The sequence below is a fragment of the Schistocerca americana genome, chromosome 1 (genome assembly GCF_021461395.2).
Source record: "Schistocerca americana isolate TAMUIC-IGC-003095 chromosome 1, iqSchAmer2.1, whole genome shotgun sequence".
NCBI lineage: Eukaryota > Metazoa > Arthropoda > Insecta > Orthoptera > Acrididae > Schistocerca > Schistocerca americana.
In genome coordinates, this window is record NC_060119.1 from 655,164,884 (window position 1) to 655,192,197 (window position 27,314).

The 27,314-nt window shown below is 39.7% G+C and overlaps 1 protein-coding gene across 1 annotated transcript in view; it reads left to right on the forward strand.

Annotated features, from left to right (window-relative positions):
• Window positions 1-27,314, forward strand: part of LOC124608242 (ARF GTPase-activating protein GIT1) — a 222,306-nt gene that overhangs the window by 113,471 nt on the left and 81,521 nt on the right. The window contains exons 5-7 of the mRNA XM_047139971.1: window positions 16,683-16,872; window positions 20,867-20,939; window positions 22,440-22,670. Of these exons, the coding sequence (XP_046995927.1) occupies window positions 16,683-16,872; window positions 20,867-20,939; window positions 22,440-22,670 (494 nt within the window). The remainder of the gene's footprint in view (window positions 1-16,682; window positions 16,873-20,866; window positions 20,940-22,439; window positions 22,671-27,314) is intronic.

Here is a 27,314-nt window from a genome sequence, read left to right on the forward strand (position 1 = left end):
CTACTCTCCTGATTTAGATGGGAGACTCCAGATTTTCAGCCTTTTCTCTGACCTCCCGATTATTTCATTACTTCTGATTTTTTATCTAATGATCATCAAACCTAAGATGATTGTTTTGAAAACCCATCATTTCAGTTTGTGGCCAATTGTGGAAAGTCTGTCGTTATTAGTATTTTTAATCGCTGTGCTTCTCCGAGTTTGTAGAAATCAGAAAGTTGTGCATGGTATTTTATAGATTGTACTTTTTTCTCTTTCCTGCAGATTTTTGTTGAATGTGTTCTTGTATTGCTCATGTTTTGTGCTCTGTTTGAACTTGCATTTGTGTTTTGTCACTGTGCTTGTGCTGCCAAGTTTGTGGTGTTCCCACTAAATCTGGTTGTTTTGAACACCTGTCCAGTGGCTAGTGGGAATTAAGATAGAGATTAAACATATCAGGGTGGTATTATGGTAAAATTACTTTTACAAATCACTTGATCCATTCAACATACAGAAAATAGCAGAATTTTATTTATTAACATCTATTAGCTCTGGAATTTTTAGCATCCAGATGTTTATAATACATGGTATTCTATCTTCATTCCTGTATTGTTATGTGTTCCAGTATTAATAAATCTGCAGCTGCATGCATTGAGCATACCTATAATGTCAGTGTTAATGTGGTGTTCTCTACATCACTGGATATTGTGTTAGTGCTAAACATGGGTATAGTAAAAGCACAGTATGCCCAGAAATGTTGTGCAGAATGGCCACGTGATTGTAAATTTGCAAACTATGAAGAATTTTTGGTGATGACACAAAAGCATCTTGCAGTTGTTGTTGTTGTTGTTGTTGTTGTCTCACTTTGTTAGCACCATATGCCGACATATAAGCCATAGTGGTACAAAAGAACACGACATCTGCAGCACCCTAAACAAAAATACCTTTCAAAATGATAACAGAGGGTTCCCTTGTATTTTCGTCATTGTGCAATATCATCATGTGGTCACTTAAGTGTGTTGTATGTGAGTAAATTCAGAGAATGAAGTGGTCAGAAAACTTCAAATACATAGAACAAACATAGTGCAGTTATGAAACATGCACTAAGACCCTATTTTGTGGAAAATTTGTGGCAAGATATCGGTGACAGAATGTATATAACGTTGTAATTGATGAATCAACTGACAGTAGCATGGCCAAATTTTGGGAATAACATTATTTACAGTGCTGCAATCTGTGCAATCATTTCAATATTTTGTAAATCAACTAACCTCAAACATTTCATTCTGTTTTCGTGTAGCAATATTGCAACAATTTCTGTGCATTATTATGTCAAGGAAAGATCCGTTATTTGCATTTTATAATCTTTACATAAGTTCCTGGCAGAGGGTTCATCATACTATTTTCAGTTATTTCTTTACCATTCTGCCTCGAATGACATACAGGAAAAACAAGAGACCTAAATCTTTCTATTCACACTCTGTTTTATTGTATTATGATGATACTTTCTCCCTGTGCAGGTGTGGATAAACAAAATATTTCTGCTTTCTGGAGAATGTGATTGAAACTTCATTAATAGCTGTTGTCACAGCAAAAAATGCCTTTGTTTTAATGATTGCCACTCGAACTCATGTATCATTTCAATGACACGCTGTCCTCTATATTGTGATAATACAAAACGAATTGCCCTTCTTTGGACTTTTTCGGTGTTCCCCATCAATCCTATCTCGCAAGGACCCCGTACTGTGCAGCAGTACTCTAGCAGTGGGTGAACAAGTGTAGTGCAGGCAGTCCCTTTAGTAGATTTGCTGGATCTTCTAAGTGTTCTACAAACAAAGCACAGTCTTTGGTTTTCCTTCCCCACACATTATCTATGTGGTCTTTCCAATTAAAGTTGTTTGTAATTGTAGTTCCTAGGTATTTAGTTGAATTGACAGCCTTGAGACTCATGCAATTTATGGTCTAACCAAAATTTGACAGCTTTCTTTTAGTACATGTGTGGATAACCTCACACTTTTCTTTATTTAGGGTCAATTGCCACTTTTCACAGCATAACAGATATCTTATCTTTGTTGATGTGACATTTGTACGTCACATGATGGAAAAAGAGATTTTCAAATCACCGAGAAAATGTTAACTTTGTGACTAATAAACAAAAAAGAAATTGGAATTTGGTGTTAGAATCATTTACATCGTTATGTACGTATATCATTATTTACATCACTTGCAATTTGCCAATTAATTGCACTGACCATGCAAATGACCTGTTCAAGAAAATTTTACTGGATACCAATGTAGCAAAAAAAAAAAAAAAAAATACAGCTCTGCAAGAACAAAAACTGTCGCAATCGTAGGAGAAATGGTCAATAAACATCCCAACTTAGTATTGCAGTTCAATTGTGCTACAATAATGGGTATGGAATTGACTCATTGGTTAGTTTCAGTTTCTTTATTTGTATTTTTACAGCCATTATATAGCTTTTTGATGTCAAGGAAAAAGACTCTCATGGACTGTGCGGCTGGTCCCGGCGGAGGTTAGAGTTCTCCCTCGGGCATGGGTATGTGTGTTTGTCCTTAGGATAATTTAGGTTAAGTAGTGTGTAAGCTTAGGGACTGATGACTTTAGCAGTTAAGTCCCATAAGATTTCACACACATTTGAACATTTTGAAAAGACTCTCATCAGTTGTCTCGGGACTATACTGAAAATGAACTGCAATTTTTGATCACCCATATCTCCTCATTTTTTTTAACTACATCTCCCGATTTTTTGATTTTAAAGGTTGGCAGGTATACAGGGTGGTCCATTGGTCGTTACCGGTCCAAATATCTCACGAAATAAGCGTCAAACAAAAAAACTACAAAGAATGAAACTTGTCTAGCTTAAAGGGGGAAACAGGTGGCGCTATGGTTGGCCTGCTAGATGGAGCTGCCATAGGTCAAACAGATATCAACTGTGTTTTTTAAATAGGAACCCCCATTTTTTATTACATATTTGTGTAGGACATAAAGAAATATGAATGTTTTAATTGAACCACTTTTTTCGCTTTGTGATAGATGGCACTGTAATAGTCACAAACATATGGCTCACAATTTTAGACGAACAGTTCGTAACAGGTAGGTTTTTTAAATTAAAATACAGAACGTAGGTACATTTGAACACTTTATTTCGGTTGTTCCAATGTGATACACGTATCTTTGTCAACTTATCATTTCTGAGAACGCATGCTATTACAGCGTAATTGCCTGTAAATACCACATTAATGCAATAAATGCTCAAAATGATGTCCGTCAACCTCAATGCATTTGGCAATACGTGTAACGACATTAATCTCAACAGTGAGTAGCTCTCCTTCCATAATGTTCGCACATGCATTAACAATGCTCCGAGGAATGTTGTTAGGCGTTGTTGGTGGATCACGATAGCAAATATCCTTCAACTTTCCCCACAGAAAAAAATTCGGGGATTTCAGATCCGGTGAACGTGCAGGCCGAAGTATGGTGCTTCGACGACCAATCCACCTGTCATGAAATATGCTATTCAATACCGCTTCAACCGCATCTGAGCTATGTGCTAGATGTCCATCATGTTGGAGGTACATCGCCATTCTGTCATGCAGTGAAACATCTTGTAGTAACATCAGTAGAACATTATGTAGGAAGTCAGCATACATTGCAACATTTAGATTGCCATTGATAACATGGGGGCCAATTACCCTTCCTCCCATAATGCCGCACCATACGTTAACCCACCAATGTCGCTGATATTCCACTTGTCTCAGTCATCGTGGATTTTTCATTGCCCAGTAGTGCATATTATGCTGGTTTACATTACCGCTGTTGGTGAATGACGCTTCGTCTCTAAATAGAACGCATGCAAAAAATCTGTCATTGTCCCGTAATTTCTCTTGTGCCCAATGGCAGAACTGTACACGACGTTCCAAGTCATCGCCATGCAATTCCTGGTGCATCAAAATATGGTGCGGGTGCAATCGATGTTGTTGTAGCATTCTCAACACTGATGTTTTTAAGATTCTCGATTCTCGTGCAATTAGTCTGCTACTGACATGCGGATTAGCCGCGACAGCAGCTAAAACACCTACTTGGGCATCATCATTTGCTGCAGGTCGTGGTTGATGTTTCACATGTGGCTGAACACTTCCTGTTTCCTTAAATAACGTAACTATCTGGCGAACGGTCCGGACACTTGGATGATGTCATCCAGGATACTGAGCAGCATACATAGCACACGGCCATTGGGCATTTTGATCACAATAGCCATACATCAACACATATCTACCTTTTATGCAATTGGTAAACAGTCCATTTTAACATGGGTAATGTATCACGAAGCAAATACCATCCGCACTGGTGGAATGTTACGTGATACTATGTAGTTATACGTTTGTGACTATCACAGCGCCATCTATCACAAAGCAAAAAAATGTGGTCCAACTAAAACATTCGTATTTCCTTACATACTACACAAATATGTAATAAAAAATGGGGGCTCCATCTAGCGGGCCAACCATAGCGCCATCTGGTTTCCCCCTTCAAGCTAGGGAGTTTCGTTCTTTGCAGTTTTTTCGTTTGATGCTTATTTCGTAAGATATTTGGCCCACTCACTATCAATGGACCACACTGTATAGTATCACAAGGGTCATGTCATCATCTTATTCAGATATTTGGTTGTTTTCAGGGTGCTGGTATTTCCAGATCATGCTCTTTTGTCTGGCAAGATAACTGGACATAATGAAAATGCTCGCTTGACACTTCATCAGATAGCAGTGGCTGGTGAATTGGAAAGCTTGCAGTTGACAGTCAATTTGTTGACCTCCCAGCTGTCGCATCCTGGCATCACCTCCACCACTGCCACTAATGTTGCATCAACTAACAATTATATTGTCACCTCCACAACTGTGACTAACACTGCATTGACTAACAGTCCTATTTCAAATTTCCTGATTCAGTGAAATGTTAAAAGGGCGAAAATATTATGGACTTCACAGGCTTTCAAAAACCGTGTTTTGTTTTCTACTACAGCAAAGCAGACTGTTTTCTTTCCTGTCATGTTCCTAACGATAATGTAGCTAGTAAGATGCAGCTTTGGCAGACCAAGACATCATACAGTATTTTTCATGGGTTAGATCCTCACTTTAGGAAAAATATTCTTGGATATCTTGAAGGGGATATTCCTTTTGAAATCTGATTTGATGAGAGCCTTAACAAGGTGACTGAGTTTCAGAAAATGAACATTGCTCGCAGATATTGGCACAGAGTTAAAAAACATGTTGAAATGCACTGTTTTTATCTGCATTTTAAGACCATGCCAATGCTGCCAATATGTAGGACGGTTTTAAGATAGAAGCTTCTGACCAACATGCTTCAGGTATCAACCGATGAACGTATTGTCAATTGGGCATTCTTGAAGGATTTGCATCTTGATCTGAAGAGTATTCATGGTGACAGTGCATCAGCTTTAATTGATATGGGATCTTGTGGTCTTCATACAATTCATGAGAGTTTCAAGAATGCAGTCTTAGACAAACTGGGGCATTGTACCTTTTCTGAGATCGATTTATAATGTATTGAAGAGAGTACCTGCAAGCTTTTGTGATCCAGCTGTGATAAATAGCAGCCCAAGACCTAGCAAGGCTAGAATCATGAATGCCTTGCAGAAATTCTCTTCACAGAATTGATTAAGTGCTAAGGGCTGTGATAAAGTTGAGAAAGAAAGTGTGCAACTTCTTAATAAGGAGATATTTTTGGATTTCTGTGCAAACTATAGACAAGAATAAATTCTTTTTGGAGATACTTACTGGATCGTGATACCAACTGTCAGCATTTGTATAGCTTTCTTCGAAATGTTCTCATTCTGAGCCATGGTCAAGATTTTGTAGAGCAAGGTTTTTCCATTAATAAAGAGTGTGTGATAGTCAACCAACAAACCAAGTCATTGGTAGCCATATATCAAGTACATGAAGGCCTATCAGCTGGAAGTGTTTTTAGGATTGACATTAACAAGAGAGTGATTCTGGACTATCGCAGCACTTGAGATCGTCGTGGTGGGGCTTTAAAGCAGAAGCAACCTAAAGAAGATGAAGCAGCTGAGAGAGGTAGATGGAAGAGGTCCATCATTCCTCATGTTAAAGAACTGGAGGCCAAATGTCATGGATACTGGCCAAAAGGGCCACTGTACTGAGTGGAATTGATGAAGAAATCACTTCTCTCACAAAGGAATTTTGAGTGGTTTTTGTTGATTGATTGGAATTGTTTATTTGACAAAATACAGAGTAGTATTATTTGGCAGAGAAAAGTTGCTAAACATACCCCAGTGCATTTCTTATTTTTTAAACTTTAATGTTATATTTACAACATACTTCCTTTATGTTTGTCTGGTATGATGCATTATCTTGCCTGGAAAGTTAAAAAAATCCTATATGGTAGGATGAAAGTGTTACCAAATTATGAAATGTAATGAAAAATGTGACTGAAAAGACCTCTCTCTATATTTTGATGTTCATTTTGCCAGGCTTGTCAGGATATGAATATGATGTTTTATACACTCTAGTTTGTCTCCATTTTTTTCCGAACTCCCTTGTAATATTTAGTGCCAGAATCTTGACCATAGCAGACAGCCCAAATAATCCATGCTAATTTAGGGAAATAATGGCCAGGCATCTTATGTGCAAGATGCAGATTGCACGCACAAAAAAAAGAAAATTTATAAAGAAATTAGTTACAAAGTGTGTGACACAAATTGATGACAAAGTATTTCAAGTCATGTATCTTAAAAACTTCATTACTCCATTTCTATCAGTTGTGAAGGGACCTCACAACAATTTTGTGGATGAACCTCTTACTTCACAGCCTTTTCTTGCACTTGTTGTTACCCACATCACTGCTTCGGTCTGTAGTGTAGTGTAGAGTGTAGGTTCATGTCCTAACCCAACAGACATTTCTAATCTGCCAGGAGGGTATGTTACAACTGTAATCCTCTGTGCAAAGGCTGATGTATTCTGAAGAGTAGTTTTTGATGTCATCTCCGCTGCAATATTTTATAAATGACCTATATAGTTGGAGACAAAATGAGATAGTTGTAGATCAGTATTGTTAATGCTGTAGGGAATTGCCATTTCCAGCAATGTGGTACAAAGGATGTGTACTATAGTTATGAAATCTACACACCAAGCGGCAGCAGAACACACACATGAAAGGCTGTTGTGATAGGCAAGCTTTCGGAGCCAGTGGTTCCTTCTTCAGGCAGAAGGGTTGAAGGGGAAGGAAGAAGGATGAAGGAAAAGATTTGGAGAGTCTAGAAAAAGGGGTAGATTTTGGGAAAGTCACCCAGAACCACAAGTCAAGGAAGACTTACCATATGGGATGAGAAGGAAAGGCTGATTGTTGGGGTCTACATTGGATGAGATTTGAAAACCCGAGAGCTTAAAGGTGGAAGACAGGGTAATATGCAAGACAGAGATTACTACTAAAACATCATTCCCAAAGTAATGATAGTGAGAAGCTAAGTGGATTGTACATAAAAGAAGTGGGAGGGGTGGGGAAAAATATACAGAAAAGATAATCAAAGATGTAGAAAACTAAAATGAAGTGAAGAAAAGCTGAGATGGAAGAACCTATCAACAAACAACAGTACTTGCATTTTGACAGTTGCCATCCTTTCCATGTCAGACGTCCCTACAGCAATACACTATCATTCTCACCTCAGCCTTCACTACACTTAATTACCCAACCAGCCTAGTTAAAAAGCAGATTTCCCAGGTGCACCCTCCTACCACCACCTATAATAGCCCTGTAACTGGCAAAAAAATACTATCAAAGGGAGAGCCACCTGTGAAATGACACGTCAATATCAGCTGTTACATAAACACTATTCATCCTTCTATGTCGGCATGACTACCGCCAAATTATCAATTAGGATGAATGGACATAGGCAGAGGGAATATACTGGCAACTCGCAATATCCTGTTTCAGAGCGTGCTCTACAACATGACATTCATGACCTCGGTGCCTGTGTCACCTCACGTGCCATCTGGATTCTTCTCTCAGACACCAGTTTCTCAGAACACCGCTGGTGGGAACCAGCACTACGTCATGCCCTTGGTTCTCACCATCCACCTCTCCTTAATAACATTAATTTCTTCTGTCTCAGCTCTTTGTGTCACTCCGTTTTAGTTTTCTACATATTTCATTGTCTTTCCCGTCTAGCTTTCACCACCCTCTCCCACCTCTGTTACGTACAATGCACTTAGCTTCTCACTTTTATTAAGTCATGCACGATGCTTTAGTAGTAACCTCTGCCTTGCATATTACCCTGTCTTCCATCTTTAAACACTCAGGTTTTCAAATCTCATCCCCAACAATCAGTCTTTCCTTCTCATCCCGTACAGTAAGTCACCACTGACCTGCGGTGCTGGGTGACTTTCCCAAGACCTACCCCTTTTCCTAGACCTCTCCAGTCCTTTTGCTTCACCCCTCTTCCTTCCCCTTCAACCCTTCTGCCTTCCCCTTCAACCCTTCTGCCTGAAGAAAGAGCCACTGGCTCCGAAAACTTGCCTATCACAACAGTCTTTTGAGTGTGTTTTCTGCCACTGCTTACTGAGTAGATTTCTTATCTATCCAATTAAATAATTTATATCTAAAAACAAAGATGATGTGACTTACCGAACGAAAGTGCTGGCAGGTCGATAGACACACAAACACACACACACACACACACACACACACACAAAATTCAAGCTATCGCAACAAACTGTTGCCTCATCAGGAAAGAGGGAAGGATAGGGAAAAACGAAAGGATGTGGGTTTTAAGGGAGAGGGTAAGGAGTCATTCCAATCCCGGGAGCGGAAAGACTTACCTTAGGGGGAAAAAAGGACGGGTATACACTCGCGCGCGCGCGCACACACACACATATCCATCCACACACATACAGACACAATCAGACATATGGTCTTTAAATATGTCTGCTTGTGTCTGTATGTGTGTTGATGGATATGTGTGTGTGTGCGCGAGTGTATACCCGTCCTTTTTTCCCCCTAAGGTAAGTCTTTCCGCTCCCGGGATTGGAATGACTCCTTACCCTCTCCCTTAAACCCACATCCTTTCGTCTTTCCCTCTCCTTCCCTCTTTCCTGATGAGGCAACAGTTTGTTGCGAAAGCTTGAATTTTGTGTGTATGTTTGTGTTTGTTTGTGTGTCTATCGACCTGCCAGCGCTTTCGTTCGGTAAGTCACATCATCTTTGTTTTTAGATATATTTTTCCCATGTGGAATGTTTCCCTCTATTATATCAATTAAATAATTTTATCAATAATTGATTGTTTTGGTTGTTGTACTATAGTTATGATTTGAATTGTTGTTAAAAACTCTTTATTTTCTTCCTTAACAACTTTTCAGATACTGTGTATATGATGTTGAGCAGGTAATTCAGTATTTGCTGAAAGTTACCTTCAAGTACAAATTTTAAATTTCCTATGCATGCACCTAATAAAATGTGATTACCCTTGTATACAAAGGATGAAGAATGTTCTGTTATTATTTTCATATGTATGTCTTGTTATATTACTTTAACATGTATTGTAACATCTAATTGAAAGGCAAAACTTCTGTTTAGTTTTCATGTAATCATAAGATTGTCAGTGCTTTAGATATGAAAGCAGTTTTGACGAACTTCAAATTTGTTATTGATTTTTATCTGATGAACAGTTTTCTGGCCGGCCGTTGTGGCCGAGTGGTTCTAGGCACTTCAGTCTGGAACCGCGCTGCTGCTACGTTTGCAGGTTCAAATCCTGCCTCAGGCATGGATGTGTGTGATGTCCTTAGGTTAGTCAGGTTTAAATAGTTCTAAGTCTTGGGGACTGATGACCTCAGATGTTAAGTCACATAGTGCTCAGAGCCATTTGAACCATTTGAACAGTTTTCCGCTTATATTAAATTTTTGGGCTGTGATTCGAGCAAGTTGTATGATGGTTTGATGCCATCACATATGTTTACAAGGTTTGAGTCCGTGGAAAATGTCTTGTCTTTAAAAGCACTAACGGAAGCTGTCACATGATCTTGTTATAAAGATCATAAAATAAAAGTATTCAAAGTGATGTTTGAGGTTTTGGAATGATAAATTGTAATTAAATACTGAGTTCTGTGATAAAAGTTTCATTTAAATCATGATTTCATAATATGTTATTGTCATAGCTATTAGTCAAAAAACAATTTTAGCCAAGTAAAATTTTCTGTCGACACTTTAAATCTTTGCTTTGGTAAACTTGTATTTTTGAGGGTACATCATAGACCTACAGATGTGTGTCAGTATTTGTTCTGCATTTGAAGAGGAGTGATGTTTTTGTAGCACTTGCTCGTGAGTGTTTTCAATGTAATATTCACCATCTGTGTATTTAAAAACTGAATAAAGCAACTAAGAAAGTAAGCTAACAGTAACAGACGAAAAGTTATTGAATAAATTGTTTTTGTCTCAATTTTTTTCTGATTTGGTGCCAGCAATGACAGGATTGCTGTTAACTCAGTCAGTTAGCTCATTAATAAAAACAAAAATTCTTCATCCAAAAATGGCTTTCATTTACACAACTTCCCTTTTTACTTATCCTTCAGATCATAAATCCTGTAAAGGAGACAAATTAGTGTTCATTCAAAACTAGAGGGTTAATAACACGTTTAGAAATACTGATGCCCTTATTCTTTTTGGTCATCTTTTGTCTTTACTTACCCTTGGGATCCTAATATTTGTCAGAGAAAAGTACTAAAACTTGTGAGGAAATCGGGGAATTTCACTTGGGGAAACCCTGATACATTTCTAAATGTTTTTAAAGTTTGATATTTGCTACAAATATGGTATCATTTAAAAAATTATGGGTACATCAAGCAGAAAACTAATTCTCAGTCCCATCACTGCAGAGATACCTGTCAGAGACCTTAATAGTTTGCTATCAGAGGAAGTAAGTGAGATAAAAAAATTCAAATACTAAAGAAAGTAATGGATATTGTAATTGACTGATAAAGCTAGTATATGGAAATCACATTAAGCATGTATATTTTAGATTCTTAACATGCCCTTTTTAGTCAGCTAGAGGGTATGTACATCTACATTCATTCTTTGCAAACTATTGTGAAGTGCTTGGCAGAGGGTAAATCCCTTTGCATCATTTATTAGAGTTTCTTTCTTTATGTATAGAGTGCAGGAAGAATGATTTTGCGAATGCCTCTGTGTATGCTGTAATTATTCCAATCTTTTCCTCACGATCCCTATGTAAGTGATGTGCAGGGGAATTGTACTATATTCCTAGAGTCAGCATTTAAAGCCGGTTCTGGAAACTTTGTTAATAGATTTTATCGTTATAGTTTGTGTCTATCTTCAAGAGTCTTTCAGTTCTGTTCCTTCAATATCTGTGTGATAATCTCCTATGGATCAAACAAACCTGTGACCATTCATGCTGCCCTTCTCTGTATATGTTCAGTATCCCATAGTAGCCTTATTTGGTACAAGTCCCACCCACTTCAACAATATTCTAGAACCAGTTGCATGAGTGATTTGTAATCGATCTCCTTGGTTGACTGATTGCACTTCTCCAGTATTCTACCAATAAAGTGAAGTCGTCCACCTGCTTTATACTAGACTGAGTCTGTGTGATCATTCCATTTCATGTACCTACAAAGTGTTACACTCAGATATTTGTACGAGTTGGCCAGTCCAACAGTGACTGACCGATAACTAACTTCTGTTGCAGATATTACCCTTAAAAATATGGGACTGGAAAGTCATTGGAATGTACGTAATGGAAGCAATAAAAATAACACGACTGTTATATGAGCTATTGAGTTTCTAACAGGCACGGAAACAAAACTGGAACCATTGCTAAGCTTTCAGCGCTTCATTGGAGCTACACACCAGTACAGCAACATTGTCTTGGCTGACCACACTGTCTTGATGCTGCAGCTTGACTGGAAAGTAGTCAGATAAGACAATGTAGCTACGCATAAGAATGTGTATTCTATATTAGTTAGGTCTGAAAGAGGACATTGACTCAGTGCCTCATCTATATGCTAAATCTTGCCTTAATCTAGTAAAGAAATGTAACTGCAAATATTGCAGGTATAATATGTGGAAGTGTGGTTTTAAACCATAAAGTTGATTTCCCTGTGTAAACTTTAACCAGGAACATTGAAGTTACCATTTGTCATCTTCCACTGCTCACAACCTTTAGAAGAGACTTTGTCAAACCTCTCTTGTCCTCCCACATACCTCCAAACCCTGCCTTGGAGACCTGCTATATTTACCATCCCCTCAGAAATTTCCTCTCGCTACCGTACAGAATTGAGAACCTAGATAGACCCACAACACAGACATTAACCTCTCCTCCAAAAGCCTCAGTTCCACAGAAGTATCAGTCCTTTCCAAATCCCTGGCCTTTTGCCACACCCCTAAATTCAGTCATGTTGGGCTTGTTAAAGACATTCTCCCCTTCTCCTGGTCCTTACAACAGAAACACTTTTTCCCCATGCACCCTGTCAGTCAGACTTAATTCAAAAGTAACATTGAGTACTGCCTGACTCACTTCACTATTCCACTCAAGAATATTCTACCCTTGCTGTCTCCAAATCACCCTCTGTTAACTATCCAGAATTTCCTAACCTCCCCTCACCATAATTCCCCAAATCACTCAACATGGAAAACAAACTTACATCTGCAGAAAGAACTGCAACACCACATAAAATCTGTTCCCCCCTCATAATCATACCTACTAATAAGGGCTTCGTCACTGTGTTTACGAGCTGCAGGACTCTTTTGTAGGCACCTTCTTCTTCTTCTTCAGTGCATCTGTCTTATGACTGGTTTCATCTAGATGCTGCCCATTATGTCCTTTTCTGATTATCACCTTTCATGTGTTTGTATGTTTGTCATCCATCATTGCAATTCTCTTCGTACCTCTTCCTCTTATCCCTTTTACTTTTCCCTCTATAATTCTTTGTTGAAAACACTTCCTACGCAGTTTATGGCTCGACCAAGATATTTTCCTCTTGCTGATCATTTCCAATAATCATCTTCCCCTGTTTTCTCCATTATATTTCTGTTATTAAGCCTGTTAATCCATTTCACATTAAGTGTTCTTCTCCATAGTTGCATTTCAGAACTTTCTAAATATCATTTGTCTTTCTTTTTAAATGTCCATGATTCACTGCTGTGTAACACTACATTCCACACACAACATTTAGCAAATTTTTTCTTCAACTCCATTGGATTTCTTGTAGATGTTAGTAACTGCTTCACCTTTTAAAATTCTCTCTCTCCCGTAGATATCCCCCTTCTTATTTCTTTTTTACGGCTTCCATTTCATGCTATTAATCTTCCAAGGTACGGAAAGGATTTTACTTATTCTATCTTTTTTCCATCTAAGAATGCTAACTGGAGCTTCCTTCTCACTTATTCTCATTAGTTCTGTCTTTTCCATATTTATTCTTATTCTATCCTCATCGTGCCTTCTTGCAGTACTCTTTAACATCTTCTGTAGCTCCTCTTCTGATTTCGCCAGGACTGCTTGGTCATCTGTATATTTTACAGTCTGTATCCTTTCTGCTCCAGTTACAGTGCTCCTCGCATCCTCTTTGGCCTTACCTATTGATTCTTGTCCTCATAAGTTGAGTAACTTCAGTGACAGTGAACTTTCTTGCCATAAGCTCATCTCTTCCATTCCTACTCTCACTTTCTGCTTTTCATCCACCACCTTTATTAACCTTCTATCTTTCCAGACTATACTAACATCACTTAAAATTCTCAGCAGTATATTCCAGTTGATTATTGAAAGCCTTCTCCCTGTCAATAAAACAAATGTACACCTCCTTGTTCATTTCTGTCACGCCTTCTGCAGTCATCAAATGCTGAAAAATCCAGGATGGAATAATGACAATATTATGAAAAAGGATAGATTGCAACTCATCATATAACTGAGATGCTGAATTGCAGACAGGCACAGCAAAAATATTACCAAACACGTAAACCTTCAGATGGAAGGCCTTCTTCTTAAATAGACAAAACACACACACACACACACACACACACACACACACACACACACAAAAACTCGGCTCATACACACATGACGAGTGTCTTTGGCTGGCTCAATCCTCTTCGGTATCACTCACTTTACAATGTGACTAATATAACTAATTGTCCTGTAATCTTTGCATTCTTTTGTGCACTTTTAGATAACGTTACTAGAATGGTCTTCAGTAGATCTTGAGGACAAATTCCTCTGTCATAAATTCTGTTTACTACCTCAGTCAGTTCGGCTATTGAATGTGGACCCAAGACCCTCAGTGCCTCAGATATTATTTTATCACAGGCTAATGCTTTCTTTTCCTGGCGCTCCTGAATTACTTTCTCCAATTTGCATTTCAGCATCTTAGGACCTCGGTCTTCTTTATTCTTTCCCCTTTCTTCTTCTGAGACCAGTGTGGTGCTATCTGACTCTGCACTGCGTAACTCTTCCACATAATCCATCCAAACTTTCTTCTCTTCCTTTGCTATTCATACTGTCTTCTTTCCATGTTTGTGTAAAATTCCTTGTTTGCTTATTTTCCTTACTTCTCACCTTGTTAAGGATTTCACTGTTCTGTACATCTCTTCCAATTTTCCTTTCTTTTCCATTTCTTTTATTTTCTCACATTGTTTCCTCACCCAATCCTCTCTAGCCGCGTCAGTCAAGTTTCTTAGTTCATAGTTAGTTTTTGCACTGTCTTCTGCCTTCTTCTGCACTATCATTTTTCCATTTTCTGCGCTCATCCATTTTATTCAACATACTTCCTATTATCCTTTTTTCCTATTTCTTGTTGTTTTCAGCTCTCCAATTTCTATCTTGAATCCCTGTAACTTTGTATTTCTAACGGTATTCTGCTCTTCAGTGACATCTACACTTCTCCTTATATTTTCCAATTTATTTTCAACATAGTTGACGGATCTCTTTCGTAAAGTTATCGTTCTTCAATTTCTCAGCATTCCATTTCTTCATCTGACGTCTTTCCATAATATGCTTTAATCTTTGCCTAATATCTGCTACGAGTAATTTGTGATCTGTATCAGCATCTCCACTTCAAATGGGTTTTGCCTTTTTAACACTGTTTTTGAATCTCTGGTTGATAATAGCAAAGTATATTTGATATCTGGCAGTGTCACCTGGAGCTTTCCATGTGTACAATCTTTGCTGACAGTGCTTAAACTAAGTGTTAGCAATCTAGAGATCAAATCATTTACAGAAGGTTATCAGTTTTTCTCTCCTGGTTCAGATTCGGTGATGACATCTTCAAGATCTACACTAAGAGTGAAGACACCCTATTCACATACTTCAAGAACCTCAGTACCTCCCCCTTCCCAGTTGCTTCATTGGATCCTCCTCAACATAACAAACCACCTTCCTTGATGTCATCCTCCATATCAGTAATGGCCTCATTAGGACCTTCATCCACTTCAAATCTACCAACCATCAACAATACCTTGACTCCGGTAGCTGCCATCCATTTCACACCTAAGAGTCCGTTCCATACCAACTAGCCACCCACAGTTGTTGCATTTGTAGTTATGTGCAGTCCTCCTCCAAATATTCCAAGGGTCTCACTGAGGCCTTCATCGACTAAAATTACTATCCCAACCTCACCCAGAAACAGATCTCCTGTGCCTTGTTGCACCAGTCTCCTACCAACTCCTTTCCACCCACCAACCCCACATACCCACTGTTCGGCCACAAAGGAACACTCTTCAGTGACTCAGCAACACTGAAGACTGGAGCAACTGACTCACTTTCCCGCCAGGGTTTCGAGTACCTCTCATTGTGCCCGGAAATAAGAAATATCCTCCCCACCCCTCCCACAGTGGTCTTCCGTCATTCACCTAACCTATGCAGTATCCTTATTCATCCCTTCTGCATCTCTGTGTCCACCTCCTTGCCTCATGGCTCATATTCCTGCAATAGACATAGATGCAAGACTTGTCCCATACATCCTCTCACTATCACCTACTCCAGTTCTGTCACAGGCATTTCCTACCCCATCAAAGGCAGGGCATCTTTGATAGCAGCCATGTGATCTGTTATGCTGCAACCACTGTGCCACTTTCTACATGGGCATGGCAACAAGTGAGCTGTTTGTCCTCATGAATTGCTAAGATCATATTATGGCTAAGAGACAGTTGGACCACTCAGCCCAACATGATGTGTTTCACCTTAATGACTTTTTCACAGCCTGTGACACCTGTGACCTTCCCACAGCAACAGCTTTCCTGCACTGCACAGCTGGGCACTCTCCCAACAACGTATTCTTTTGTTCCTGTAACCCCCTGGTCTCAACTTTCACCAGTCCCTGTCCTCCACCCACCTATCTCCTTCCCTGCTCCCATGCCAGCACTACATATTGCTTATATCCTGCCTGTGCACCTACTTAGTCCTGTCCCCTTCTCTACTTCTCTCCCCATTCCACCTCCTCCTCCCCCCACCCCCTCCCCCCCCACCCTCCCACCCCCCACAGCATCTTGATGCTGCCCTGTCCTGTCTCCACAATATCCCTGCACACTCCCACAGGTAGCACTAGCATCTTCCCCAATCCCTACACTGCTGCACTTCCTCATCTCTACTCTATGCCTCTGTATTACCCTTACTAACCAGCTTGAAGACACAATTTTTTATGTTCTGCAGGGCAGCAGGTCACAGAGATCTGGCAGAGAGGCTAGTGGAGTGCGCATATGAACTGACAGACCGTTTGGCTTACTACTTGTGCTCTCGTCGACCTGACCATGTGGCTGGTCAGCACTACATCATACCTGAGATGGCGGATCCACTTGAGCTCTCAGAACTGTCAAAAGTTGCCCGCAAAAAGCTGCAGCAGGTATGTTGACTAACAGATGTTGTATAGCCTGACAGTAATTTTCGAATGGAAAATTTTACTTGGGAAACCGTTGCAGCTGCCCAGTTTGTGTAAATAACCATAAGTGCTACACTGAGTGACAACAATATATTGTGATGGCTATAGTATTTTAGCATCTAACAGGAGGTCAAAATTTTTCTTTAACAATACTTTAAACTGCAAAACTGTCAGTAATTACTTGTTAGTTACAGACTTATTAGGGCTTTACACACTATAACGCTAATTGGCGTGGCTGACTTCAAAATCTTAAGAAAAAAGGTAATGAAACTTCCTGGCAGATTAAAACTGTGTGCCCGACCGAGACTCGAACTCGGGACCTTTGCCTTTCGCGGACAAGTGCTCTACCATCTGAGCTACTGAAGCACGACTCACGCCCGTTCCTCACAGCTTTACTTCTGCCAGTAGCTCGTCTCCTACCTTCCAAACTTTACAGAAGCTCTTGCAGGAGAAAGATCCCAAGTTCGAGTCTCGGTCGGGCACACAGTTTTAATCTGCCAGGAAGTTTCATATCAGTGCACACTCCACTGCAGAGTGAAAATCTCATTCTAAAAAAGGTGATGTTTAATGATTTTCTGCATTGTTTTTAATGAAATGCAATTATTCTACTTAAACACAATACTCTCCACAATGCAGTGCATGGTTACAAACATGCTCACAATGCTGCACAGCACACGAATACAATGCCAAAGAGCTCAGATTTTTTATGGAAACAACTGATGGGTATGCAACTAATATCTTTGAAATCTTAAAGAAGGTATTGTAATTTTGTAGCACAAAGCTGGAGGATCGTTTACTGTTAGTGGACTCTGTGTGATATTTCTGGATAAATAACCATTTCTATTCTTTAGGAATCATTGTTAAGCATGATTAAAACAGTTATGTTTTACGGAAACCAGAGATCTTGCCATTCATCTTTGTGAAGAAGACAAAAAACTTGTATTAAAACAGCTCAGCCCTAAAATTAGCAATCTTTGAATGATACGGATGGGTCTTAAAACGTTTGCTGGTATGCATACATTATGGGAACTGTAACCCATCAAGTGATATTAGCTGGGCTGAGCTAGTCGGTCTTTGTGTATCAGGTTGTTGTTGGCAGTAGCTCCTTTGTCAACGCCACCATTGCAGAGAATGATGTGGTTTCTGCACCTAAACAACTTAAAGGGCTGTTGTTGTTGTTGTGGTCTTCAGTCCTGAGACTGGTTTGATGCAGCTCTCCATGTTACTCTATCCTGTGCAAGCTTTTTCATCTCCCAGTACCTACTGCAACCTACATCCTTCTGAATCTGCTTAGTGCATTCATCTCTTGGTCTCCCTCTACGATTTTTACCCTCCACGCTGCCCTCCAATACTAAATTGGTGATCCCTTGATGCCTCAAAACATGTCCTACCAACCGATCCCTTCTTCTAGTCAAGTTGTGCCACAAACTTCTCTTCTCCCCAATCCTATTCAGTACTTCCTCATTAGTTATGTGATCTACCCATCTAATCTTCAGCATTCTTCTGTAGCACCACATTTCGAAAGCTTCTATTCTCTTCTTGTCCAAACAATTTATCGTCCATGTTTCACTTCCATACATGGCTACACTCCATACAAATACTTTCAGAAATGACTTCCTGACACTTAAATCTATACTGGATGTTAACAAATTTCTCTTCTTCAGAAACGCTTTCCTTGCCATTGCCAGCCTACATTTTATATCCTCTCTACTTCGACCATCATTAGTTATTTTGCTCTCCAAATAGCAAAACTCCTTTACTACTTTAAGTGCCTCATTTCCTAATCTAATTCCCTCAGCATCACCCGACTTAATTAGACTACATTCCATTATCCTTGTTTTGCTTTTGTTGATGTTCATCTTATATCCTCCTTTCAACACACTGTCCATTCCATTCAACTGCTCTTCCAAGTCCTTTGCTGTCTCTGACAGAATTACAATGTCATCGGCGAACCTCAAAGTTTTTATTTCTTCTCCATGAATTTTAATACCTACTCCGAATTTTTCTTTTGTTTCCTTTACTGCTTGCTCATTATACAGATTGAAAAACATCGGGGAGAGGCTACAACCCTGTCTTACTCCCTTCCCAACCACTGCTTCCCTTTCATGTCCCTCGACTCTTATAACTGCCATCTGGTTTCTGTACAAATTGTAAATAGCCTTTCGCTCCCTGTATTTTACCCCTGCCACCTTTAGAATTTGAAAGAGAGTATTCCAGTCAACATTGTCAAAAGCTTTCTTAAGTCTACAAATGCTAGAAATGTAGGTTTGCCTTTCCTTAATCTTTCTTCTAAGAAAAGTCGTAGGGTCAGTATCGCTTCACGTATTCCAGTGTTTCTACGGAATCCAAACTGATCTTCCCCGAGGTTGGCTTCTACTAGTTTTTCCATTCGTCTGTAAAGAATTCGTGTTAGTATTTTGCAGCTGTGACTTATTAAATTGATAGTTCGGTAATTTTCACATCTGTCAACACCTGCTTTCTTTGGGATTGGAATTATTATATTCTTCTTGAAGTCTGAGGGTATTTCGCCTGTTTCATACATCTTGCTCACCAGATGGTAGAGTTTTGTCAGGACTGGCTCTCCCACGGCCGTCAGTAGTTCCAATGGAATATTGTCTACTCCGGGGGCCTTGTTTCGACTCAGGTCTTTCAGTGCTCTGTCAAACTCTTCACGCAGTATCATATCTCCCATTTCATCTTCATCTACATCCTCTTCCATTTCCATAATATTGTCCTCAAGTACATCGCCCTTGTATAGACCCTCTATATACTCCTTCCACCTTTCTGCTTTCCCTTCTTTGCTTAGAACTGGGTTTCCATCTGAGCTCTTGATATTCATAAAAGTCGTTCTCTTAGTCCTTAAAGGGCTAAAGACACTAAATGTTTTAAACGGCCTTAGCTGCAGGTCATGCAAGTTCGTCAGATCTTCATATCACAGATGTTGTCCACAGTAAGGATACACTGGCAACAAGGTGCATATAAGCCCAGTCCTGTTGCCAGACTATACTGAGCCTTCTGTTCAGTGGCAGTTGGTCATGGTACACTAAGCCACACAACTTTTTGTGGCCACCCCACAGAAAGCACTGTATCTCAGAATACAGTTTTAAATTAACATTTTTTTTAACTGAGCACTATGTTTTAGTGTATGCATGTTGCAGGAAAGTTCCTGTAGAATGTAAATACTTTTGAATTAAAGCATTCCACTTGCTGAAAAGCAGGCGTCAATCCCATGTAGCCCACTGTCGCCACTCTCTCTTCCCAACAGTTTCCCCTTCCTCATCTCTGTCGCCCCTTCCCAATTCACGTTGCTGCTCCCTGCTGGCCACTACAATCCTGCCAGCCGATATACCTGCCATTCTTCTTTCCTTGCATTCCTAGCCAGCAAACCAGCCACCTCCGCCCGAGCCATCAGTGACCAACACCCCCGCCCCCCGTCCCTCTCCTACTTCTAGCCTCCCTCTACCCCACCACAACTAGTTCACTTGCCAAACTATAGTGTTTACACTGTTAGTTCAGCTGGCACCACGTGGGTGCATAAGTGTGTGTGCGTACGTGTGCGTTCTTGTTTTTACTCTAACCTGTTGAAGGATAGCTCAGAAAGCTAGCAGTTTTCTTTCTTAACTATTGGCAATTCAACATTTCTGCTTTTTGGTGATTGGTCACCTCAAATCTGAAAGTATTTTGGGTTATACAGATGGATCTAAACTGCAGTGGCTGGAGGTTTGCTTGCCGTATAAATGCATGGTTCTCTCTGACACCTCTACCTTCATCTTCGTTTCTGCTCTGTCTTCACAACAGGCAGGCCATTCACATCCTGGAGTCTGAGTGACATGCTCTTCCTTTTGATCTTTGCCAACAAATTGATATTTCCTCATAATTTCACAGTTTTCTCAGTTCAGTTTTCATTTTGAGCTATATGTATTTTTTTTTAAGCTAATGTACTCAATTTATTTTACAGCTGCCAAACCCTGTATTTGAAGAGTTAGCAATGGATGTGTATGATGAAGTTGATAGAAGAGAAATAGATATGAGTAAGTAACAACATCACTTATAATGGATAAAATTAAAAATTAAAGTTACCTGTAGAATCACTCAAGGGCAGCAATAGCAACTATGATTACAGGAGCCCGCATCTCGTGGTCGTGCGGTAGCGTTCTCGCTTCCCACGCCCGGGTTCCCGGGTTCGATTCCCGGCGGGGTCAGGGATTTTCTCTGCCTCATGATAGCTGGGTGTTGTGTGACGTCCTTAGGTTAGTTAGGTTTAAGTAGTTCTAAGTTCTAGGGGACTGATGACCATAGCTGTTAAGTCCCATAGTGCTCAGAGCCATTTGAACCATTTGATTACAGGAACATATGATACAATGTAACCTTAAAGTTTCTTTCCTGAAGAATGTAGATTAAACAGCAGGAAGAAGGCTCATTAGTTACTCGGTATTCTGAGCTAGTTTTTAGTGTACAGTCGCAAGAAAACACAGAAATGAAATAATATTGCGTATGTACTTAGCATCAGTAAGTGCAGCTCTCCATAAAGCCAAAATGAAGTTTTACAAATGAATAATGACAATATTCCCTGCTTTTAAAACCACCAAGTGCCAAAAGTACATTTCATATGGAAGAGGTTGGAGGATGGAGCTTGGATCAGGATACTCAGAATCCACCTTGAAGATAAACTAACAGATAGGAGGAGGAAATGTGCAAAACTATTTGTATCATTTGTCAGTTGACATGTTCATAGTGTGGCTTTCTGCATTGGTACAACTAGAGTGAAACGGATTGAAAATATGAAAAGGCACATGAACTGTAGGTCTTAGTGATATCAAGCACCTAGTTAATAAGTGTTCTCTACAGCAGAGCCATGTGAGACTGCAATACTATACAGGCCATTTGGATGTTCCTACCTAGAAAATTTCTCTCTGAACTTGAGAAAGGAGAACTTACTCTCTAATGTATCCTCTCATCATGTCATCCTCATCTGCCTTTGTCTGTTGATATTCTGTAATATATATTCCCCTATTTTATTCTGTTTATTATACTTCCCTTTTATCATTCTTTACCCTTATCATTTTCTTTTCATCTATATCCATCTGTCTTTGCCACCGTACTGGCTCTCGTCCTCTCTTATTTGATGGAGACCTCTTGACAAGGGTTCTGACTTACTTGCAATACTCCTCCAAAATCTTCCAACTGTTTTCACTACTGAAGAAGGAAATTGTGTGGTTTTTGGAAGTTGGAAGTACTACTGCTGTTAATTTGTGTTTTTCTATCAGCTCTACAAGGAATTGCAAAATCTGAAAGTAATCCCATCTGTTTTTCTATGACTATAATATATTTGTTAATAGAAGTTTCTGTTTTATATAATGTTGTTTATGATTCATGAAGGTTGCTTGTAGAACTTAGATGATACTATTTTTAAGAAGTTGCTTCAAGAGAGACATTAAATTGCAGATGGTTACTAAAATGCATAAGAATAATTTGCTGTACCATTTGTGTTCTAAATACATCAATTTTGTGTTTTCTCCTTTCTTGTTCAGTTTGGCTATCATCTCATCGAGGCAGTAATGCGACAGTGCCTGCTGATTGGTGTTCTGTGGTTCCTTTCCTCCCAGTGAATCCAGAATACTCAGCGACACGTAATCAGGGTCGTCAGAAGTTAGCCCGATTTAGTGCCCGTGAATTTGCTACGCTTATAATAGATATATTAGCCGATGCACGTCGACGGCAGAATAGCACTGCCACAACGTCTTCACTTGTGATTTCACAAGGTAATTCAATTGGAGATCTTTTCTTTTGTATGAGAATAGTTCATATTAATGTTGACCTTACCTTATTCAGACAAGAAGGAAAATGAAAGTAGCAACTTGTGTTAACAGGGCAAATTATTAATTTGCTAGTTTTCCACACAGTCAGTGAAATATTTTGTTATTTTACTGTGAGAAGTCATTGAACATAATGTAAATTTGTAGTGAAGGTAATTTTAAAGTAGCTTCAATGTTTAATTGAGTTGATAAACAAGCTGTGTATTGCTGACATATTTAGTTTTCATAAATCAGTTTTTCATGGTGGTTACAAATCTGAAAACCATTGTGCACTATGTTATCAGGTTTTGAAGATATTGGCAAAATTTTATTTTCGTGGAATACCGTGAAGCAAAAATTTTTCAATTGCTTTTGGTTTTTTTTTATGCAACACAATAAACTACTGGTGAAATTGTCCTGTGGGTATGATTTTTGCATACATCGAAAAATTTTCAAGTTTAATTATCATCAGTAGGGGTTGCATCTGTGCACAAACATTCTGAAAGAGTTCAATATGATGCTATTTCTTCTCCATTACCAGCACCACTTGCAGGTACACTGTTCATGGAAAAGTCCAAGAAGCCAATGTTCTTTAATCTCCTTTCAATGACTTTGACACTGACTACCAACATGTTGAAGATATTAATCTGATAAATGATGCAGAACTTTGCAACCTTGCATGACGTCTAGTGATAATAATAAACCATTGAGAACTGCTAGGTTCACCTCTTGTTGAACTTCATTTGCTTGCACTAGATTTGATTACTTCACATTTCTGACCCCCCCTCCCCCCCCCCTCCACACACACACACACACACACACACACACACACACACACACACAGAGAGAGAGAGAGAGAGAGAGAGAGAGAGAGAGAGAGAGAGAGAGAGAGAGAACTTTTGTAGCAAATCTTTGGGAGTGGAACCCAGCGATGAAGTGTGGTGTGTGTTCATTGATTCATCTAAGATGGGGCAGTATTATTCTACTCCAGAAACAGATATGCTTTAATGTAGTTGTTGTTTTCACCATGCAAGGACCAGTCAGTACCTGGTATATAACCTGCCATCTGAAAGAGATATAAAATATGGAAACAGATGTTTTATTTTGGAGAGGAGGTAGCAGAGAAGCGACTTCACCCCCCCCCCCCCCCAAAAAAAAGTGTTATTTACAAATTTACAAGAACAGCAGAGTTTTCAGGAAAAAATCTCTCACGAAAAATACAACTTAGTATTTGATTATAAGTTGGGATAGATAAATCAGAAGATAATGAAACACTAAACTGTTAGCATTAGTACTGGAAAGGCTTGGATGTAGTGTAAATGAAGGATGGAATAATAAACTGTGCTGTTGCATAAGAGTAATATCAGTTCACTTTCACATGTTACTTACTACCACATACACCATTATCAATTTAGAGTTGTTGTGAAGTATAAGTAATTAATGTTTTCAGTATATCCAAATAATACAAAGTACATGCACGATGTATCAGATTTGATCTGTTGGAAAAATGCAAAGATGAGATTGCTTCATTACTGTGCAGCCAAGTTATTGCTCAGTATTTTTACTGCAGTTACCTTGTATTCTCTGTAAATAGTAAACTAAGTACAATGTATTTAGTGGATAAAGGCTATATAGATGAAAGTTATGGCATATATTGGGCTAGAAAGTTTTTCATATTTGTGTATACCTGTGAGAAAAACATACTACTAATTTATGACCAAGGTTGTGCCCACTTCAGGCAATGCCATGTCAGACTTGATTGATATTTTATTTTTTCTGGGTACCTACTACAAGGATATGTCCACAGCCATGTGAGTGTCTGACAATGACCTAACGTGGTAAGTGGCCAATTATGCTGAATAAAGTATTTATTTTAAGTGAACAACTTGTGTGGAAATGTTTCTTCATGAAGCAATTTATCAAGGTTGTGGTTCCTGACAAGAAGAAATGATTTTTTTCTCTTACATAGGAGTAGCTATTACAGGGCTCTGTGAATTTAGAATGCATTATATTTTACTTGTACAACTTGTCGTGTTACCGCACAGAATTACACTATTAAAAATATTCACTAAATTAAAAATGAGTTTTGGTGTTTTTCTGAATTTCACTTACCCTGTTTTTAGTTCTTGATTGTGTGTTTGCAGATGCATTTAACAATTTAAAGATTCGTAAAGATAAAGAGGCAGGGGTTGCCTAACTCATCTCCTGAATTAACTTACATGTTTCTTTGTTAAGTTTGTGTTCATTTTATCACCTAGTCCTGTTGTGTAACATTCGGGAAGTCCCTTCCTTTCATATTAAGTGCTCCAACAAAGAGTAATATTTTCATTTGAACAGTTTTCATCATTTCCACACAAAGTTCCTCATCCTCATACCTTTGTGGTTTATAAGAAACAGTTCTGTCCTGTTGTTTGCTCACTAAATATAACATTTCTATTGACTAAGTTTCATCTGGAAGCTGCCGTAAAGACATACATGAAAGAAAACATCCAGAGCCTACATTTGGCTCAATCAACACAAATTGAAATACCTTTAACATTACTCACCTGCTGGTCTGTGGGTTAGAATAGGCCCGAGGTATTCCTGCCTGTTGTAAGAGGTGACTAAAAGGAGTCTCACACTTTTAGGATCTTATGTGATGATCCCATGTCGGATTTGACCTCCATTCTTCTAAATTTTCCCGAAGAATGAGCCAGTTGAGGAAGGGCACCTTAGACGGTGCATCGTGTCCATCAGGGGCTGAGACCTCTTGCACCCTTCGTCGATGTGGATCTACACTTCCGCTCCTCCTCCAGCCGTTGGGCGAGGTCACCCTCCTGGGTGCATTTTCCTCCATCCACAGGGCAGTATCGTTTTCTGCGCTGACTATGATAATGGACTTGTTTGCTTGTTTGCACTTGATATCCAGCACAGTAGCCACTCCATTGTGGTGCGGTCGCCATATTCCCTGTTGGTTGTAACACCCTGACTAAACAGGAATCGCTCTGCTGATGCCTGCGCTGTAAACTCCCCACGTATGCCAAGGAGTAGATGCCCATCCCCCTGGGGCATCGGGACTTCCAGCAACGACCACCCCCTTTGCTGAGGCTGGGTGGCGCCTGTGGGGAGGGCCCCTGGTAGGAGTGGGTGGCATCAGGACAGGTGACAAGTCATGAAGCATAAGTACATCATCTCTTGCTGGTGGTCCACCACCAGCAGTCTCTAAGTGGTTGAGGTCTAACTACAATGCAAAAAAATAAGACCCCAAATTGTTCCCCTCCCTGTCCACACCATGGTAGGAACGCCAGGCTGAGGATGGCAGTGAAGCTTATTCGCCCCGGTAACTTGTATGTACGAGAGTTGATGGGGAATCTTTCATGTCAGTGAAGCCTCAGTTTTTTGTGGAGCATTTAGAGGACAAGTTTGGGGAGAGGTGGAGGGCGTGCCCAAAATGCGGTCAGGGTCAGTCCTTATAAAAACAGCATCTTCTGCCCAGTCACGGGCATTACTCACCTGTGACAAGCGGGGGTATGTTTCTGCTTCCATCACATCCCATAAGAGCTTAAATATGGTCCAGGGTATTATACAGAGGGGTTCAAAAAAAATGTATCCACTGTTTAAAAGTCCATAACTGGCAAACTAATTGATGGAGTTGTCTCTTCTTTGGTAGTGTAATAGTTTGTAGTTCCGGCAATCGCCACTCAAACATTGTAGCGTTGTTTTGTTTTGTCAGATGACTGTTGTCAGATAGTCAGTGTTTTGTTCTTAGTTGCACCTAGTTACTCAAGGAAACATGGCTGGCACAAGGCTTACATTCGATGAAAGGAAGTCAGTTTTGAAGTTGTACTTTAAGTACAAAAACGTTAATGAGGTTCAGTGGCAATGGTGAAATGAGTATTAAACAGATCCACCGACACGTTTAGCGATTAGTCAAATTCGAGACAAATTTTGAGGTCTGAGGCTGTGTTAAAGATGTACACAAACAATGATCTGGACGACATGTAACAGTAACAAGTCCAGCTAACTCCTGTCATGTGTTACAATAATTCACTTGCTCACCACAGAAGTCTGTGAGACAGTGTGCCCATGAAACTGGAGTGAGTCGCTCAAGTGATCGGCAAATTTTGAAGACAGCAAAGTGGGAGTGCTACAGCCCACAATTGCTACACGCAATGAACAAGGACAACCCAGATCATAGAATGGAGCACTGCAACTGGTTTACTAACATGGTGCGCATCGATGAAGAGTTTGTAGAGATGATTGTGTGGTCTGATGAGGCACAGTTCAAACTCAATGGTACAGTAAATCGCCACATTTGCATCTACTGGGCCGCCGAAAATCCAAATGTCCATGTAGACAAAGCCGTTAATTTGCCAGGAGTAAATGTGTGGTGTGGGTTGTTTTACCGGGGCTTGGTTGGGCCGTTCTTCTTTGACGGCACAGTTACCGGTGAGGTGTACCTTCAGAAGGTCAGACATCCATTTTACGAGGTGCATTCAAGTTCTAAGGCCTCCGATTTTTTTCTAATTAACTACTCACCCGAAATCGATGAAACTGGCATTACTTCTCGACGTAATCGCCCTGCAGACGTACACATTATTCACAACGCTGACGCCATGATTCCATGGCAGC